At 52.9% G+C, this 17995-nt stretch overlaps 1 protein-coding gene and 2 long non-coding RNA genes across 4 annotated transcripts; all 3 read right to left on the minus strand.

Moving 5' to 3' along the window:
- Positions 1–3229: 3229 nt before the first annotated feature.
- On the minus strand, positions 3230–3612 carry LOC144181064 (uncharacterized). The gene is made up of 3 exons (XR_013324605.1): positions 3582–3612; positions 3405–3459; positions 3230–3308 (listed from the first exon to the last, which is right to left on the minus strand). It is a non-coding gene; the product is annotated as an uncharacterized LOC144181064 (long non-coding RNA).
- A 6444-nt stretch (positions 3613–10056) lies between these two features.
- Positions 10057–12404, minus strand: LOC144180988 (uncharacterized). Of its 2 annotated transcripts, none has more exons than XR_013324586.1 (3): positions 12337–12404; positions 10200–10251; positions 10057–10124 (listed from the first exon to the last, which is right to left on the minus strand). It is a non-coding gene; the product is annotated as an uncharacterized LOC144180988 (long non-coding RNA). The 2 variants fall into 2 exon arrangements; XR_013324587.1 differs by lacking the exon at positions 12337–12404 and adding an exon at positions 11885–11976 and having other exon boundaries at positions 10073–10124.
- A 1607-nt stretch (positions 12405–14011) lies between these two features.
- On the minus strand, positions 14012–17912 carry LOC144181095 (uncharacterized). The gene is made up of 3 exons (XM_077709389.1): positions 17763–17912; positions 16021–16374; positions 14012–15847 (listed from the first exon to the last, which is right to left on the minus strand). The coding sequence occupies exons 1-3, from the start codon at positions 17767–17769 to the stop codon at positions 14529–14531; spliced, it is 1680 nt and encodes a 559-aa protein (XP_077565515.1). The 5' UTR covers positions 17770–17912; the 3' UTR covers positions 14012–14528.
- Positions 17913–17995: the final 83 nt, after the last annotated feature.

Genomic DNA, 17995 nt, shown 5'->3' on the forward strand with positions numbered 1-17995 from the left:
GGGGAAAGAGTTGGTGGTGGGTGGTGGGGGAAAGAGTTGGTGGTGGGTGGTGGGGGAGGGTCAAGAGTTGGTGGTGGGTGGTAAAGAGTTGGTAGTCCGGTGGTGGGGGAGAGTGGTGGTGGGTGCTGGGGGGAAAGAGTTGTTGGTGGGTGCTGGGGGGGAAAGAGTTGTTGGTGGGTGCTGGGGGGAAAGAGTTTGTGGTGGATGGTGGGGGGAAAGAATGGTGGTGGGTGGAAGGAAGAATTGGTGGTGGGTGGAAGGAAGAGTTGGTGGTGGGTGGAAGGAAGAGTTGGTGGTGGGTGGAAGGAAGAGTTGGTGGTAGGTGGAAGGAAGAGTTGGTGGTGGGTGGAAGGAAGAGTTGGTGGTAGGTGGTGGGTGGTGGGGGGGAAGGGTTGGTGGTGGGGAGAAAAGAGTTGGTGGTGGTGGCTGTGGGGGGAAAAGAGTTGGTGGTGGTGGCTGTGGGGGGAAAAGAGTTGGTGGTGGTGGCTGTGGGGGAAAAGAGTTGGTGGTGGTGGTGGGGGGAGGGAAGTGTTGGTGGTGGTGGTGGTGGTGGGGGGAGGGAAGAGTTGTGGTGGTGGTGGTGATGGTGGGGGGGAAGAGTTGGTGGTGGTGGTGGTGGTGGTGATGGTGGGGGGGGGAGAGTTGGTGGTGGTGATGGTGGGGGGGAAGAGTTGGTAGTGGTGAAGAGGGGGGGGGGGAGAAAGATGGAGAGGAAGGGGGGGAGAGATATAAGATGGAGAGGAAGGGGGGGAGAGATATAAGATGGAGAGGAAGGGGGGAGGAGATATAAGATGGAGAGGAAGGGGGGAGGAGATATAAGATGGAGAGGAAGGGGGGAGGAGATATAGATGGAGAGAAGGGGGGAGGAGATATAAGATGGAGAGGAAGGGGGGGGGGATATAAGATGGAGAGGAAGGGGGGGGGATATAAGATGGAGAGGAAGGGGGGGGGATATAAGATGGAGAGGAAGGGGGGGGGGGATATAAGATGGAGAGGAAGGGGGGGGGATATAAGATGGAGAGGAAGGGGGGGGATATAAGATGGAGAGGAAGGGGGGGGAGATATAAGATGGAGAGGAAGGGGGGGGGGGAGATATAAGATGGAGAGGAAGGGGGGGGGGGGGAGATATAAGATGGAGAGGAAGGGGGGGGGGGGGGGAGATATAAGATGGAGAGGAAGGGGGGGGGAGATACAAGATGGAGAGGAAGGGGGGGGAGATACAAGATGGAGAGGAAGGGGGAAGATACAAGATGGAGAGGAAGGGGGGGAGATATAAGATGGAGGGGAAGGGGGGGTGAGAAGATGGAGGGGAAGGGGGGGTAAGAAAGATGGAGGGGAAGGGGGGGAGAGAAAGACGGAGAGAAAGGGAGGAGAAAGAGAGAGATAAGACGGAGAGGAAGGGGGAGAAAGAGAGATAAGACAGAGAGGAAGGGGGAGGAGAGAGATAAGACGGAGAGGAAGGGGGGGAAAGAGAGAGATAAGACGGAGAGGAAGGGGGGGAAGAGGGAAGAAGAGATAAGACAGAGAGGAAGGGGAAGAGAAAGAGAAAGAGAAAGAGAAAGAGAGAGAGAGAGAGAGAGAGAGAGAGAGAGAGAGAGAGAGAGAGAGAGAGAGAGAGAGAGAGAGAGAGAGAGAGAGAGAGAGAGAGAGAGAGAGAGAGAGAGAGAGAGAAAGAGAAAGAGAGAAAGAGAGAAAGAGAGAGCGAGAGAGCGAGAGAGAGAAAGCGAGAGAGCGAGAGAGAGAAAGCGAGAGAGCGAGAGCGAGAGAGCGAGAGAGCGAAAGAGAGCGAGAGAGCAAAAGAGAGCGAGAGTGCGAGAGAGAGCGCGAGAGCGAGAGTGCGAGAGAGAGCGCGAGAGCGAGAGTGCGAGAGAGAGCGCGAGAGAGAGAGCGCGAGAGAGAGAGCGCGAGAGAGAGAGAGCGAGAGAGAGAGAGAGAGCGCGAGAGAGAGAGCGCGAGAGAGAGGGCGCGAGAGAGAGGGTGCGAGAGAGAGGGGTGCGAGAGCGAGGGGTGCGAGAGAGAGGGTGCGAGAGAGAGGGTGCGAGAGAGAGAGAACGAGAGAGAGCGAAAGCAAGAGAAAGCGAGAACGAGCGCGAACGAACGAGCGCAAACGAACGAGCGCAAACGAACGAGCGCAAACGAACGAGCGCAAACGAACGAGCGCAAACGACGAGCGCAAACGAACGAGCGCGAGCGCAAACGAACGAGCGCCAACGAACGAGCGCGAGCGAACGCAAGCGCGAAAGAGAGAAAGAGAAAGACAGAAAGAAAGAGAAAGAGAGAAAGAAAGAGAAAGAGAGAAAGAAAGAAAGAGAAAGAGAGAAAGAAAGAAGAGAAAGAGAGAAAGAAAGAAAGAGAAAGAGAGAAAGAAAGAAAGAGAAAGAGAGAAAGAAAGAAAGAGAGAAAGAAAGAAAGAGAAAGGAGGAAGAAGAGGAGGATGAGGAAGAAGAGGAGGAGGAGGAAGAAGAGGAGGAGGAAGAAGAGGAGGAGGAGGAAGAAGAGGAGGAGGAGGAAGAAGAGGAGGAGGAGGAAGAAGAGGAGGAAGAGGGAGAGGGGGGAAGAGGAGGAAGAAGAGGAAGAGGGAGAGGGGGGGAAGAGGAGGAAGAAGAGGAAGAGGGAGAGGGGGGGAAGAGGAGGAAGAAGAGGAGGAAGAGGAGGGAGAGGGGGGAAAACGGGGGAAAGGAGAAGGAAGAGGAGGGAGAGGGGGAGAAGAAGAGGAGGGAGAAGAAGAGGAGGGAGAGGGGGGAGAAGAAGAGAGAGACAGAGAGACAGAGAGAGAGAGAGAGCGGCGGTCGGGGGGAGAGAGAGAGAGAGCGGCGGTCGGGGGGAGAGAGAGAGAGAGCGGCAGAGATCCACGGGATGGGAGATGGAGGTGGCAGAGGTCCACGGGATGGAAGATGGAGGTGCAGGAAGTCTGAAGAGATGGGAGATGGATGTGCTGGAGTTTGACGAGATGGAGATGGATGTTCCGGAGTTTGACGAGATGGAGATGGATGTGCCGGAGTTCCAGGGGATGTAGGTCCAGGAGCGGGAGGTGGAAATCCAGGAGATAGAGATGAAGGTCCAGGGGTGGGTGTCCAGGTACAGGTGGGGGGGGGGGGGGGGTTGTCACATTATCCTTGGGGCGCCATATTACTGGACAATATTGCAAGGTTTTTAGGTCGAAAAAAATAATTGTATGGTGAACTTTTTCAAAACAGCCACAAGATGGAAGGAATAGACCATATGACAGGGAAATATATTTTAAATCAAAGTGCATGGGAGGCAATTTGGGTTTCATGACCAATTGCGGGTTATGTCATCAATCACGCCTACGAATAAACTAGTTTGAGAGTTATTGTTATAGTCAATTAAAAGTGCCATAATACACTAAACAGAAAAACATGAATTAATTAGAAGAAACTTACATGAGACAATATCTTGAGACGACTTGCGTTGGTGTCCAAATGTGGCATTAAGGGTCTGCAGAAGAGGATGTGGCATTAAGGGTCTGCAGAAGAGGATGTGGCATTTATTAAGGGTCTGCAGAAGAAACTGTAAAGTAGTATAGGGTAAGAACGTGTTATCCCAAACTAGGCGCTCACCTTCTTGCGCTCCTGGATGTTATTGACGTTGTCCGAGATGCTGGCGGAAGCCGATCTGACCCCTCCGGCCGTGGCGATGAGCGAGGCCCCAAAGGTGAAAGGCACCAGGGCCAGGCCGGCGATGGCCGTCACGCCGGCTACTTTGGCCTTCTGGTGGAAGGTGGCCAGCTGGCCGGCCAGGGCGTGGAGCTTCACCACGTGCTGCCAGAGGACTTCGGCGCCCCCGGTGAATACCTTGTTGAAGACAGGCAGGCCTCGGTTCACCTTGTTGGCCAAATTGGAAAAGGACCTGTGGGGAGGGGGGAGATGTCGGTTCCAACTTCCCTGGAAAACAGACGGGTAGACGGCCTCCTGGCACACCTACTGGGAATCGTCCTGCTCTTTAGATTCTTCGTCTGACGACAACTCGTCCCACTTTGGATGACAAAATGGGGAAAAAAGTGCCATCTATCACATATAAACCGAAAGCCTTTTAATGACCGACTGTCTGGTAAACGTCCCAGACAAGACCGGCAGGCCGACCCTCTCAGTTAAAAATTGACTGAACATCTGCCAATTACCGACTCTAATCTTGCCTTGGCTGGCTCCAAAATGGAAAAAAATAACATCTTGTACATTTAAGTTTCAATTACTCACGTTTCCCTGTATTCCACCACTCCATCAAACTGTGAAGAAGAAAGGAAGGCAGGGCGTAAGTGAGACGAGACGGAAAGAGGCGGCGACTGAGACCGCGAGACAGGGGGCGCTAGAGAGCGCGAGACAGGGGGCGCTAGAGAGCGCGAGACAGAGGGCGCTAGAGAGCGCGAGACAGAGGGCCCGAGACAGAGGGCGCTAGAGAGCCCGAGACAGAAGGCGCTAGAGAGCGCGAGACAGAGGGCGCTAGAGAGCGCGAGACAGAGGGCGCTAGAGAGCGCGAGACAGAGGGCGCTAGAGAGCGCGAGACAGAGGGCGCTAGAGAGCGCGAGACAGAGGGCGCTAGAGAGCGCGAGACAGAGGGCGCTAGAGAGCGCGAGACAGAGGGCGCTAGAGAGCGCGAGACAAAGGGCGCTAGAGAGCGCGAGACAGAGGGCCCGAGACAGAGGGCGCTAGAGAGCGCGAGACAGAGGGCCCGAGACAGAGGGCGCTAGAGAGCGCGAGACAGAGGGCCCGAGACAGAGGGCGCTAGAGAGCCCGAGACAGAGGGCGCGAGACAGAGGGCGCTAGAGAGCGCGAGACAGAGGGCGCTAGAGAGCGCGAGACAGAGGGCGCTAGAGAGCGCAAGACAGAGGGCACTAGAGAGCGCGAGACAGAGGGCGCGAGAGAGCGCGAGACAGAGGGCGCTAGAGAGCGCGAGACAGAGGGCGCGAGACAGAGGGCGCTAGAGAGCCCGAGACAGAGGGCGCTAGAGAGCCCGAGACAGAGGGCGCTAGAGAGCCCGAGACAGAGGGCGCTAGAGAGCCCGAGACAGAGGGCGCGAGACAGAGGGCGCTAGAGAGCGCGAGACAGAGGGCGCAGGAGAGCGCGAGACAGAGGGCGCTAGAGAGCGCGAGACAGAGGGCGCTAGAGCGCGCAAGACAGGGCGCAGGAGAGCGCGAGACAGAGGGCGCAGGAGAGCGCGAGACAGAGGGCGCAGGAGAGCGCGAGACAGAGGGCGCAGGAGAGCGCGCGACAGAGGGCGCAGGAGAGCGCGAGACAGGGGGCGCTAGAGAGCGCGAGACAGGGGGCGCTAGAGAGCGCGAGACAGAGGGCGCTAGAGTGCGCGAGACAGAGGGCGCTAGAGTGCGCGAGACAGAGGGCGCTAGAGAGCGCGAGACAGAGGGCGCTGGAGAGCGCGAGACAGGGGGCGCAGGAGAGCGCGAGACAGGGGGCGCAGGAGAGCGCGAGACAGGGGGCGCAGGAGAGCGCGAGACAGAGGGCGCTAGAGAGCGCGAGACAGAGGGCGCTAGAGAGCGCGAGACAGTACGGCGCTAGAGAGCGCGAGACAGTACGGCGCTAGAGAGCGCGAGACAGTACGGCGCTAGAGAGCGCGAGACAGTACGGCGCTAGAGAGCGCGAGACAGAGGGCGCTAGAGAGCGCAAGAAAGAGGGCGCTAGAGAGCGCGAGACAGAGGGCGCTAGAGAGCGCGAGACAGAGGGCGCTAGAGAGCGCGAGACAGAGGGCGCTAGAGAAAGCGAGACAGAGGGCGCTAGAGGGCGCTAGAGGGCCCGAGACAGAGGGCGCTAGAGGGCGCTAGAGGGCGCTAGAGGGCGCGAGACAGAGGGCGCAGGAGAGCGCGCGACAGAGGGCGCAGGAGAGCGCGAGACAGGGGGCGCTAGAGAGCGCGAGACAGGGGGCGCTAGAGAGCGCGAGACAGAGGGCGCTAGAGTGCGCGAGACAGAGGGCGCTAGAGTGCGCGAGACAGAGGGCGCTAGAGAGCGCGAGACAGAGGGCGCTGGAGAGCGCGAGACAGGGGGCGCAGGAGAGCGCGAGACAGGGGGCGCAGGAGAGCGCGAGACAGGGGGCGCAGGAGAGCGCGAGACAGAGGGCGCTAGAGAGCGCGAGACAGAGGGCGCTAGAGAGCGCGAGACAGTACGGCGCTAGAGAGCGCGAGACAGTACGGCGCTAGAGAGCGCGAGACAGTACGGCGCTAGAGAGCGCGAGACAGTACGGCGCTAGAGAGCGCGAGACAGTACGGCGCTAGAGAGCGCGAGACAGAGGGCGCTAGAGAGCGCGAGAAAGAGGGCGCTAGAGAGCGCGAGACAGAGGGCGCTAGAGAGCGCGAGACAGAGGGCGCTAGAGAGCGCGAGACAGAGGGCGCTAGAGAAAGCGAGACAGAGGGCGCTAGAGGGCGCTAGAGGGCCCGAGACAGAGGGCGCTAGAGGGCGCTAGAGGCCGCTAGAGGGCGCGAGACAGAGGGCGCTAGAGGGCGCGAGACAGAGGGCGAGACAGAGGGCGCGAGACAGAGGGCGAGACAGGGGGCGCTAGAGAGCGCGAGACAGGGGGCGCTAGAGAGCGCGAGACAGAAGGCGCTAGAGTGCGCGAGACAGAGGGCGCAGGAGAGCGCGAGACAGGGGGCGCAAGAGAGCGCGAGACAGGGGGCGCAGGAGAGCGCGAGACAGGGGGCGCTGGAGAGCGCGAGACAGGGGGCGCTGGAGAGCGCGAGACAGAGGGCGCTAGAGAGCGCGAGACAGAGGGCGCTAGAGAGCGCGAGACAGAGGGCGCTAGAGAGCGCGAGACAGAGGGCGCTAGAGAGCGCGAGACAGGGGGCGCTAGAGAGCGCGAGACAGGGGGCGCTAGAGAGCGCGAGGCAGGGGGCGCTAGAGAGCGCGAGGCAGGGGGCGCCAGAGAGCGCGAGGCAGGGGGCGCCAGAGAGCGCGAGGCAGGGGGCGCCAGAGAGCGCGAGGCAGGGGGCGCCAGAGAGCGCGAGACAGGGGGCGCCAGAGAGCGCGAGACAGGGGGCGCCAGAGAGCGCGAGACAGGGGGCGCCGGAGAGCGCGAGACAGGGGGCGCCGGAGAGCGCGAGACAGGGGGCGCCGGAGAGCGCGAGACAGAGGGCGAACGAGCGAGCGCGAGACAGAGGGCGAACGAGCGAGCGCGAGACAGAGGGCGAACGAGCGAGCGCGAGACAGAGGGCGAACGAGCGAGCGCGAGACAGAGGGCGAACGAGCGAGCGCGAGACAGAGGGGGAACGAGCGAGCGCGAGACAGAAAACGAGCGAGCGCGAGACAGAAAACGAGCGAGCGCGAGAAGAGGGCGAACGAGCGAGCGCGAGACAGAGGGCGAACGAGCGAGCGCGAGACAGAGGGCGAACGAGCGAGCGCGAGACAGAGGGCGAACGAGCGAGCGCGAGACAGAGGGCGAACGGGCGAGCGCGAGACAGAGGGCGAACGGGCGAGCGCGAGACAGAGGGCGAACGGGCGAGCGCGAGACAGAGGGCGAACGGGCGAGAGACAGAAAACGAGCGCGCGCGAGACAGAAAACGAGCGCGCGCGAGACAGAAAACGAGCGAGCGCGAGACAGAAAACGAGCGAGCGCGAGAAGAGGGCGAACGAGCGAGCGCGAGAAGAGGGCGAACGAGCGAGCGCGAGACAGAGGGCGAACGAGCGAGCGCGAGACAGGGCGAACGAGCGAGCGCGAGACAGAGGGCGAACGAGCGAGCGCGAGACAGAGGGCGAACGAGCGAGCGCGAGACAGAGGGCGAACGAGCGAGCGCGAGACAGAGGGCGAACGAGCGAGCGCGAGACAGAGGGCGAACGAGCGAGCGCGAGACAGAGGGCGAACGAGCGCGAGACAGAAAACGAGCGAGCGCGAGACAGAGGGCGAACGAGCGAGCGCGAGACAGAGGGCGAACGAGCGAGCGCGAGACAGAGGGCGAACGAGCGAGCGCGAGACAGAAAACGAGCGAGCGCGAGAAGAGGGCGAACGAGCGAGCGCGAGACAGAGGGCGAACGAGCGAGCGCGAGACAGAGGGCGAACGAGCGAGCGCGAGACAGAGGGCGAACGAGCGAGCGCGAGACAGAGGGCGAACGGGCGAGCGCGAGACAGAGGGCGAACGGGCGAGCGCGAGACAGAGGGCGAACGGGCGAGCGCGAGACAGAGGGCGAACGGGCGAGCGCGAGACAGAGGGCGAACGGGCGAGCGCGAGACAGAAAACGGGCGCGCGCGAGACAGAAAACGAGCGCGCGCGAGACAGAAAACGAGCGAGCGCGAGACAGAAAACGAGCGAGCGCGAGACAGAAAACGAGCGAGCGCGAGACAGAGGGCGAACGAGCGAGCGCGAGACAGAGGGCGAACGAGCGAGCGCGAGACAGAGGGCGAACGAGCGAGCGCGAGACAGAGGGCGAACGAGCGAGCGCGAGACAGAGGGCGAACGAGCGAGCGCGAGACAGAGGGCGAACGAGCGAGCGCGAGACAGAGGGCGAACGAGCGAGCGCGAGACAGAGGGCGAACGAGCGAGCGCGAGACAGAGGGCGAACGAGCGAGCGCGAGACAGAGGGCGAACGAGCGAGCGCGAGACAGAGGGCGAACGAGCGAGCGCGAGACAGAGGGCGAACGAGCGAGCGCGAGACAGAGGGCGAACGAGCGAGCGCGAGACAGCGGGCGAACGAGCGAGCGCGAGACAGAAAACGAGCGAGCGCGAGAAGAGGGCGAACGAGCGAGCGCGAGACAGAGGGCGAACGAGCGAGCGCGAGACAGAGGGCGAACGAGCGAGCGCGAGACAGAGGGCGAACGAGCGAGCGCGAGAAAGAGGGCGAACGAGCGAGCGCGAGAAGAGGGCGAACGAGCGAGCGCGAGAAGAGAGCCAACGAGCGCGAGAAGAGAGCCAACGAGCGCGAGAAGAGGGCCAACGAGCGCGAACAAGCAAGCGCGAGAGAAAGAGAAAAAAACAGAGCGAAGAGAAAGGACGAGAAAGGACGAGAAAGGACGAGAAAGGACGAGAAAGGACGAGAAAGGACGAGAAAGGACGAGAAAGAAAAAGAAAAAGAAAAAGAGAAAAGAGAAAAGAGAAAAGAGAAAAGAGAAAAGAGAAAAGAGAAAAGAGAAAAGAGAAAAGAGAAAAGAGAAAAGAGAAAAGAGAAAAGAGAAAAGAGAAAAGAGAAAAGAGAAAAGAGAAAAGAGAAAAGAGAAAAGAGAAAAGAGAAAAGAGAAAAGAGAAAAGAGAAAAGAGAAAAGAGAAAAGAGAAAAGAGAAAAGAGAAAAGAGAAAAGAGAAAAGAGAAAAGAGAAAAGAGAAAAGAGAAAAGAGAAAAGAGAAAGGAGAAAAGAGAAAAGAGAGAAGAGAAAGGAGAAAAGAGAGAAAAGAAAAGAGAAAGGAAGAGAAAGAGAAAGGAAGAGGAAGAGAAAGGAAGAAGAAGAGAAAGGAAGAGAAAGGAAGAAGAAGAGAAAGGAAGAGAAAGGAAGAAGAAGAGAAAGGAAGAGAGAGGAGGAAGGAGGAGGAAGAAGAGGAGGAAGAAGAGGAGGAAGAAGAGGAGGAAGAAGAAGAAGAGGAAGAAGAAGAAGAGGAAGAAGAAGAAGAGGAGGAAGAAGAAGAAGAGGAGGAAGAAGAAGAAGAGGAGGAAGAAGAGGAGGAAGAAGAAGAAGAGGAGGAAGAAGAAGAGGAGGAAGAAGAGGAGGAAGAAGAGGAGGAAGAAGAGGAGGAAGAAGAGGAGGAAGAAGAGGAGGAAGAAGAGGAGGAGGAAGAGGAAGAAGAGGAGGGAGAGGAAGAGGGGGGAAGAGGGGGGAGAGGGGGGTGTAGAGGGAAGAGGCGGAGGTCGGGGAGGAGAAAGGGGGCGGTCGGGGGGAGGAGAAGGGAGGCGGTCGGGGGGAGGAGAAGATATTGACGTTGTCCGAGATGCTGGCGGAAGCCGATCTGATCCCTCCGGCCGTGGCGATGAGCGATGCCCCAAAGGTGAAGGGCGCCAGGGCCAGGCCGTGGCGATGGCCGTCACGCCGGCTACTTTGGCCTTCTGGTGGAAGGTGGCCAGCTGGCCGGCCAGGGCGTGGAGCTTCACCACGTGCTGCCAGAGGACTTCGGCGCCCCCGGTGAATACCTTGTTGAAGACAGGCAGGCCTCGGTTCACCTTGTTGGCCAAAGTGGCAAAGGACCTGTGGGGAGGGGGGGGATGTCGGTTCCAACTTCCCTGGAAAACAGACGGATAGACGGCCTCCTGGCACGCCTACCGGGAATCGTCCTGCTCTTTAGATTCTTCATTTGACGACAACTCGTCCCACTCTGGATGACAAAATGGGGAAAAAGTGCCATCTATCACATATAAACCAAAAGCCTTTTGATGACCGACTGTGTGTGTGTGTGTGTGGGGGGGGGGGGGGGGGGGTCACCTCTTTTTGCAGCCCCATATCATTGGACAATATTGCAGGGTTTTTGGGTTGGAAAAAAAATAATTGCAGGGTGCACTTTTTCCAAACGGACACAAGATGGCAGCAAGAGATCATATTACTGGGAAGTAATTTTCAAATCAAAGAGGATGGCTGAGTTTTTGGTCGGGAAAATAATTGTATGGTGAACTTTTTCAAAACAGCCACAAGATGGCAGGAAGAGACCATATTAATGAGAAATATTTTTTAAATCAAAGCGTATGGGAGGCATCTCTATTACGAGGAATATATATTACTTATCGTTGGCAAGTGGTCGTGCGTTATCCCATTGTGAGGACATTTGTGTGCATCATTTTCAGAATATTTTGAAGGGACTATGAAAGCAAACAGCCCATCGATGGTGCCCGGTCGGCCGGGGAAAAGGAAGATACAAAAATGCAGAACAAAATTAGAATTATGTTTAGTGTAAGGTTAGGTGAAACTTATTTTCCAAGTTTATTTAAAAAATGTTTTGAAACGAGCGTGTTGATGTGGGTTGGGGTCCATCTCTCTCTCCCCCTTCAAAAATCTGGACTACTATAAAACATTTTTATAACATTAAACCACTAGTTTTGTGTTACTTTGTCAATAGATGGTGGATTAGAATACAGCATTTTTCCAATCCAATATCCTGTTGTTGTTTTTTCCCAGAGGGTGGGAAAGAATTAACGCCCAGCCCCCTTCGAAATCTGTACAATTTTAGTACTACTATGACTATGAAGACCCGAATAATAGTAGGCACTGGAATAATAGTCGGGAGTGGAAAATTCCAAATGAATTCATAATAGTAGGCTCTGGAATACTACTACTACCACTACTAATATTCATTATTTTTGGAATTTTCCACTGCCTACTATTATTCGGGGTCTTCATAGTAAACACATTTTGGTAATATTTAACTACTATTGTTGTGTTACTTTGAAAATATATGTCGGATTAGAAGAAATAAAACGTTTTTTCCAATCCAATATCCCGTCTTTTGTTTTTCAGAGGGTGGGAATAAATTACCCCCTCATTTCTCTGTCCGTATATCTCTCTCTCTCTCTTCCCCCTTGGAAATCTGTATAATTTTAGCACTACTATTAAACACATTTTAGTAATATTAACCCACTAGACCTGTTACTTTGTTAATAAATGGCAGATTAGAGGAACGAACGAATGAACTTTTTTTAATAGTCGCCATTTTGAACAAAAGCCTCACGTCTGGAATGCTAACATTTGAATCGCTAATTTCGACGTCAAACACGCCTGTCAAAAAAGTTACAGGTTAAAATGCTACTAAACCCGAATGGACGTCCCACTGAACACAACAAAATAAAGAGAAAATCAATTGCGAGGAGAAAGCCAAACGCCGACCAGACATGGCGGCCATGTGGTCAACACAGTAACTTACTACATTCATGACTTGGGCAACATTGCAACTGCGGCGGATGTACAACTCAGAGATACAAATAGCCAACTTTAGAGTTATTATGATAGAATGTACTCACGTCCTTTTACGGAGGAACACAGTCCAAATTCTTCCGACAAACATTTGGAGCTCGCTAACATCGTGCTCCTTGCGAGTCACATGGCGAAAAAAGGAAGTGACGTCATTGCGTCCGCCTTCAAATGCGGGAACTATTTAGTTTCTCGCGAGATTTTATACAGATGAACAGTTGTACTTCGGCAAATTCGACGTCAATCACGCCTACCAAAAAAGGTTACCAGTTAAAATGCTACTAAAGCCGAAAGAACGTCCCACTAAACGCAATAAAGAGAGAAAAATCAATTGCAAGGAGATAATTACCATACTTCAAAGCCAAACGCCGACTAGACATGGACGCCATGTCGGCCACACTAACTACTACCTCGATGACGAGGGCAACATTGCAACTGCGGCGCATGTACAACACAGATACAAATAGCCAACTTTAGAGTTATTATGATAGAATGTACTCACGTTCTTTTACGGACGAACACAGTCCAAATTGTTCCGACCAACATTTGGAGCTCGCTAGCACCGTGCCGTTTGCCAGTAACGTGGCGAAAAAGGAAGTGACGTCATTGCCTCCGCCTTAAAAAAAAAAAAAAAAAACTTTCATGAGGTTATTTAATTTCTCGCGAGATTTTATACAAGTTCACAGTTGTACGCCGTAGGGGCTATATCTTACAATTAACGTGCTAGTATCACACCATTGCCCGTCTTACACAAGTATAATTACGATGATTAGTGAAGACTGGGGCGTTTTAATCCTGTTTTGGTTCATTACAGTGAAGCTTAGGTGTTCCCGAACTGACCCCTCTGCACCCCCGCTGAACCCACAAATCATCGCAGTGAAGCGAGGCTTTGCATCGCTTCTTTGATTACATGGGCGAGGAGAGTGTTTTCTTTGGTGTATGCGAGCACGTCCACCTGTGCATGCGCTGTACATGCAATATACATGCGCGAGGCATGCGCGAACCAAGGCGCGAGCGCAGTGTTGCCGGGACATCTGGACGGTCGCCGGAGAGGGCGGAGCCCTGGGACCATCACGGACCATCAAGCATTGAAAAGACTGTGTAACTTGTGTGGGGTTGTTCTGTTGGCCCAGAGCTGTGGTGGGGAGCAGCTCTGAATTTGATTTATATAATGGGAATAAATACTCTGGAGCAGGGGTGGCCAACCCGCGGCTCCCGAGCCGCACGTGGCTCTTTGCCCGGTTTCATGCGGCTCTTACGTCCATATCAAAGTTTGTATTTGTGTTTTATTTTTATTTGCGTGTGCGCTTCGCTTGAGTTCAATACGGTATTTTCGTCCAATGCGCATGTGCTTGGGATGAAAATACCTCAAAGTTTCCCAGTAGGAGCAGGGTCATTTGAGTAAACGTTTTTTAACAGAGTGGGAGAGCTCCCGTGAACCAGAAGCGACAATGAACGGCGTCGCGCACACAAAAAGTATCCCAAAGATCGAGCGTCGGCTGAAAAAGCCACACCCCCTGCGAGGCAGACCAAGGCGAGAGTGTTCAGCCGGGAGCAGCCAATAGGAGAGCGAGGTGTACCCCCACGTGGTGGGCGCGCTAGTTAAAAGCCATTCATAATAAATGACAGCTCACAAGGAGCGAATGTTGCGCAAAAATAGGCTCTGATTTTATGCCAGAAGTCCCACTAAGTAACATGCATAGTAAAAGAAAAACGCGATTGTAAATTAATATATTTTTGTTTGTGGACTTGGTTGAACTGAGAGTTTGTCTGTGTGAGACACTGCACACAATGTTCATCGTTGATAATGACTGGCCTGTGCTGTTAGTACTGTAGGAGTCAATTTATGTCATTGCTATGCTGGTGTGTGACATTTACAATAAATCTGGCTGAGCAAAGGTATGAGTGTGATGTGGCTCTTTGCGGTAACACAGTAAAAAATGTGGCTCTTGGTCTCTGACTGGTTGGCCACCCCTGCAGTCTGGAGAAACCCAATGCATCTTGGTCGTCTCTTCGAATTTTGAACATGCCCTTTGTTAGAACGACAAGCCTGTTATAGTTTAGTATAGATGGAAAATGTTATAGTCAGGTAGAGTCAGATATCAGGGCTTGTGGTCAAACAACAGTTATTGCTGAATTTAAAGTCCAGTTTTGACAAACAACTTGAGACAAGACACTGGCACTTTGTGGTAAAGCTTTAATTCTCATTGTACTTGTATAATGACAATAAAAAACATTCAATTCAATTGAACAGTCTCTCAAATAAACTTGCAAAAATATATGGAATTCAAAAATTTGCAGGCACAACAAAAGATCCTTCTAGCTCAAATTTTTTTATTTCTCACAGTGCAAGACAAACTAAAGTGCTTAACACAGCTTCTGAGGTAGCTTTAAAACAAAACCCAAATACATTTGCAGGCAATGTGTATTATCCTCCTGACTACCAGTAGTTTCAAATTTGCCCTCTGTAGAGGCCATCTGTAAACCTAAAGATCTCCCACCCAGTACATCCAATCACATTCACTGCTATTTTGAGGTGTGTGTGTGTGTGTGTGTGTGTGTGTGTGTGTGTGTGTGTATATGTGTGTGTGCGTGTGTGTGTGGTGGGGTGAGGTGTATTTTTCGGAGAAAACCCCAAAATGTATCACCCAATTGTGATCCTCTGATAAGGGCGCAATGGAATTGTGGACATTTTTACGATTGACCTTTGTGGGTTTTTCCGTGTAATTTTAAGTTTCCCTTCTGAGTGAATCTTTGACCGCATACTAGGCAGGAGAAAGGTTTCTCACCAGTGTGGGTTCTGGTGTGTTGGGTTAAGCTTCCCTTCTGACTAAATACTTGGCCGCAGACGACGCAGGAAAAGGGTTTTTTACCAGTGTGAGTTCTCGCGTGTTGATTGAGGTTACCCTTCTGTGCAAATCTTTGCCCACAAACAGAGCAGGAAAAGGGTTTTTCGCCAGTGTGGTTCCTCGCGTGTATCTTCAAGGCGTTCTTGTGACTGAATGCGTGGCCACAAACCGTGCAGGAAAAAGGCTTTTCTCCAGTGTGGGTTCTCGTGTGGATTTCAAAGCCGTTCTTGTGGCCGAATGTTTGACGGCAAACTGAGCAGGAAAAGGGTTGTTCGCCGGTGTGGCTTTTGGAGTGGATTTTCAAGTTCCCTTTTTGTGTAAATCTTTGGCCACAAATGGAGCAGGAGAAAGGCCTTTCACCGGTGTGGGTTCTGGCGTGTTGTGTCAGGTTTCCCTTCAGAGAGAATCTTTGGCCACAAACTGAGCAAAAAAAAGGCTTTTCGCCGGTGTGGGTTTTGGCGTGTTGGGTCAAGTTTCCCTTCTGAGTGAATTTGAGGCCACAAACTGAACAGGAGAAAGGCTTCTCACCGGTGTGTGTCCGGGTGTGTTGGGTTAAGCTTCCCTTCTGAGTAAAAAGCTGGCCACAAAGCAAGCAGGAGAAAGCTTTCTCGCCGGCGTAGCTCCTCCTCCATCTTTTCAAAGGGGACTTTCCACTAAATGTTGTCCTGCACTCAAAGCATTTGCAGCGTTTGTCCTCGCGGCGGGCTTTCTTATGATCTTCCCAACAATTATCGTCGGGTGGGTGCGACGCCTCGTCGTCGTGGCTAGTACCCGAGGGTGGGGAGATGAAATTGTCGTCGTGGCTGGTACCCGATGGTGGGGAGATGAAATTGTCATCTTGCGATGCTTCTACCGAGATGTCGTCTTGCGATGCTTCTACCGAGATGTCGTCTTGCGATGCTTCTACCGAGATGTCGCGCGGAGGCTCTGCCCCTCTGCTGCCCTCACTCGGACCATCTTCAATCCCCAAGGGCTTAGCTGTCAGTCTGCTGCAATCTTCCTCCTCTTTAAAGCATGGCAGCTCTTCCTCCTCTTGTTTGATTGAGAGTTCCTCAACGTCTTCTCTCTTTTGCTGAGGAGGGGGCTCTGACTCCACCTCTTTGATTCGGGGGGGCTCAGCGTCCTCTTCCTCCTGCCGCCGAGGACCAACACATTTTCTGACACCTGCAAGACAACAGAAGGCAAATATTCAACTGCACGGATGTCCCGTTTGGATCCAATGCGATTTTTCCCCGACATATTTTTTGCCGACACCGATCCAACGCACATATTTTTAAACCAGTAAAAAGAATGCAAACTATAATGATAAATCACTTTAAGAAAAAAAAGGGCCTGACCTTCATCTTCACTCTTGGAGGGCTCACCAGTCCACACTGGGATATCCGCCTCCTCCTTAACACATGGCGGCGGCGGCTCCTCCTCTTTCTCCTCTTCCCCATCCTCCTCCTTTTTGAGAAGATCAAGTTGCTTTTGCTGCTGCTTTTGCTGCTGCTGCTGCTTTTGCTGCTGCTGCTGCTGCTGCTGCTGCTCCTGCTCCTGCTCCTGCTCCTGCTCCTCCCCCTCAATGTGGGGATTCCCAACTTTAATGGTGAAATGCTCCTCCTGCTCCTCTTTAACGTCGACCAATTCTGCCTCCTCTTTTTGGATGCCAACAGACTCCTGGAGCTCAGGGTGATGCACTTGACAGACATCTGCAAGAGCAAAACCAGAAACACACAGGGGCGAAATTTCATTTCTTCATTCTCGTGTTCGCCAAATTATTTACTCCCTCAGAAATATTCCCCCATGACCATTTTCTATTCATTGATATGTTGCCGCGATCCACAACGAACCAGGTTCCATCGATTTGCGGCATATCCATATCCAGTAAAATCTCTAAATAGGTCAATAGGTGATGCTGTAACACGGATTTTGGTGTAATCTCCCAATCAAAAGATGATCCAAGTTTTTGAATAGTATCTTCTTTCTCTCCAAAGATTTTGTCCGACCAATCTGAGAATTGTATTTGCAGTATGCAACAATTATATCAGGAGAACTGCGGTCACGTCAAGCCAGCGGACATTGGCGTTTTAGTAGTGGTCAAATGAGCGCACGCTCAAAATAGACTGCCCGCTTAGTCCAAGCATTACAGTAATTCCATTCAAAACAGAAGAGTGGCGTAGCAGTGGTGACTTTCGTGTGTGTGTGTGTGTGTGTGTGTGTGTGTGTGTGTGTGTGTAGCTGCAGCATTATGATTGCTACATGATTTGTCATGGTTGCAGTTCACGTTTTTGTGGTACTCAAAATCAAGATTGCTTCATAGTTTCCAGACAAGGTGGCCAAACCTAGTAGTTGACCTCTTTGACTCTTCGCATAATCAAAATGATGCCACTTCACGGATTACATTTGGAGAAAATTGAAATTAAATTTGCTACATGCCTCCTTTCTCATGGCAGCACTTCTCACTTTTTGTGCTACTGTAAATCAAGTTACCATCACGTTACCACAAAAATGGGACCTTCAACCTTGAACAGAGAATGCATGCAGCAACTTTGATTCCAATTTTCTCTCAATTCAATCTGTGAAATTGGAAATTTTAGAGTATGTAAGTATCGACAGTGGTGTACTACTAGGGCTAACCCACCTTGTCTGGGAAGGATGAATACAAATCTCTATTTCGGGTACCACAAAAAGGGGACCTGCAACCTTGAACAAAGTACACATGCAGCAACTTTAATTCCAATTTTCTTTCAATGTAATCTGTGCAATTGCATTGTTTCGATTATGTCAGTAGTGAGAGAGGTGTACCAATTGGATTGACCCAACTTGCCTGGGAACTATGAGACAATCTCGATTGATTTACCTTTCCCTCAAAAATATTACCCAACACACGGAAGTCAGCCCCGCTTCGCCACTCTTCTGTTTTGAATTGAATTACCGTAATGCTTGGACTAAGTGTTTCGGATCGAGCAGTTCAACACCCAGTGTTTAATTTCAAAATTAAAAAGACACTTTGCCAAATAAAGACCAACGCATTAACATAAGTTGAACAACCATTCCAAGTATTATGCATTTGCGAGACAAGTGAAGGTCAACTCACCTGACATTTTGGAGCTTGATGTGTGCTGTTGTTCGTGAACTGCTCGACCGAGCTAGGCTAGGTAGAGCGCTTATTTTCCACCTGGACCCGAACGATTCGAAGCAAAAATAATGCTGAACAGACTATTGTCGTGTCCTAGAATTGTTGCCGCCTCTCAGCGAAGAGCCGGGTGAAATGTTTTCTCATAGACGGACATTTATTATGGGGTCGAGGTGAAGAACAAGTTTTAAGAT

Source organism: Stigmatopora nigra, chromosome 23 (assembly GCF_051989575.1).
Source record: "Stigmatopora nigra isolate UIUO_SnigA chromosome 23, RoL_Snig_1.1, whole genome shotgun sequence".
Lineage (NCBI taxonomy): Eukaryota > Metazoa > Chordata > Actinopteri > Syngnathiformes > Syngnathidae > Stigmatopora > Stigmatopora nigra.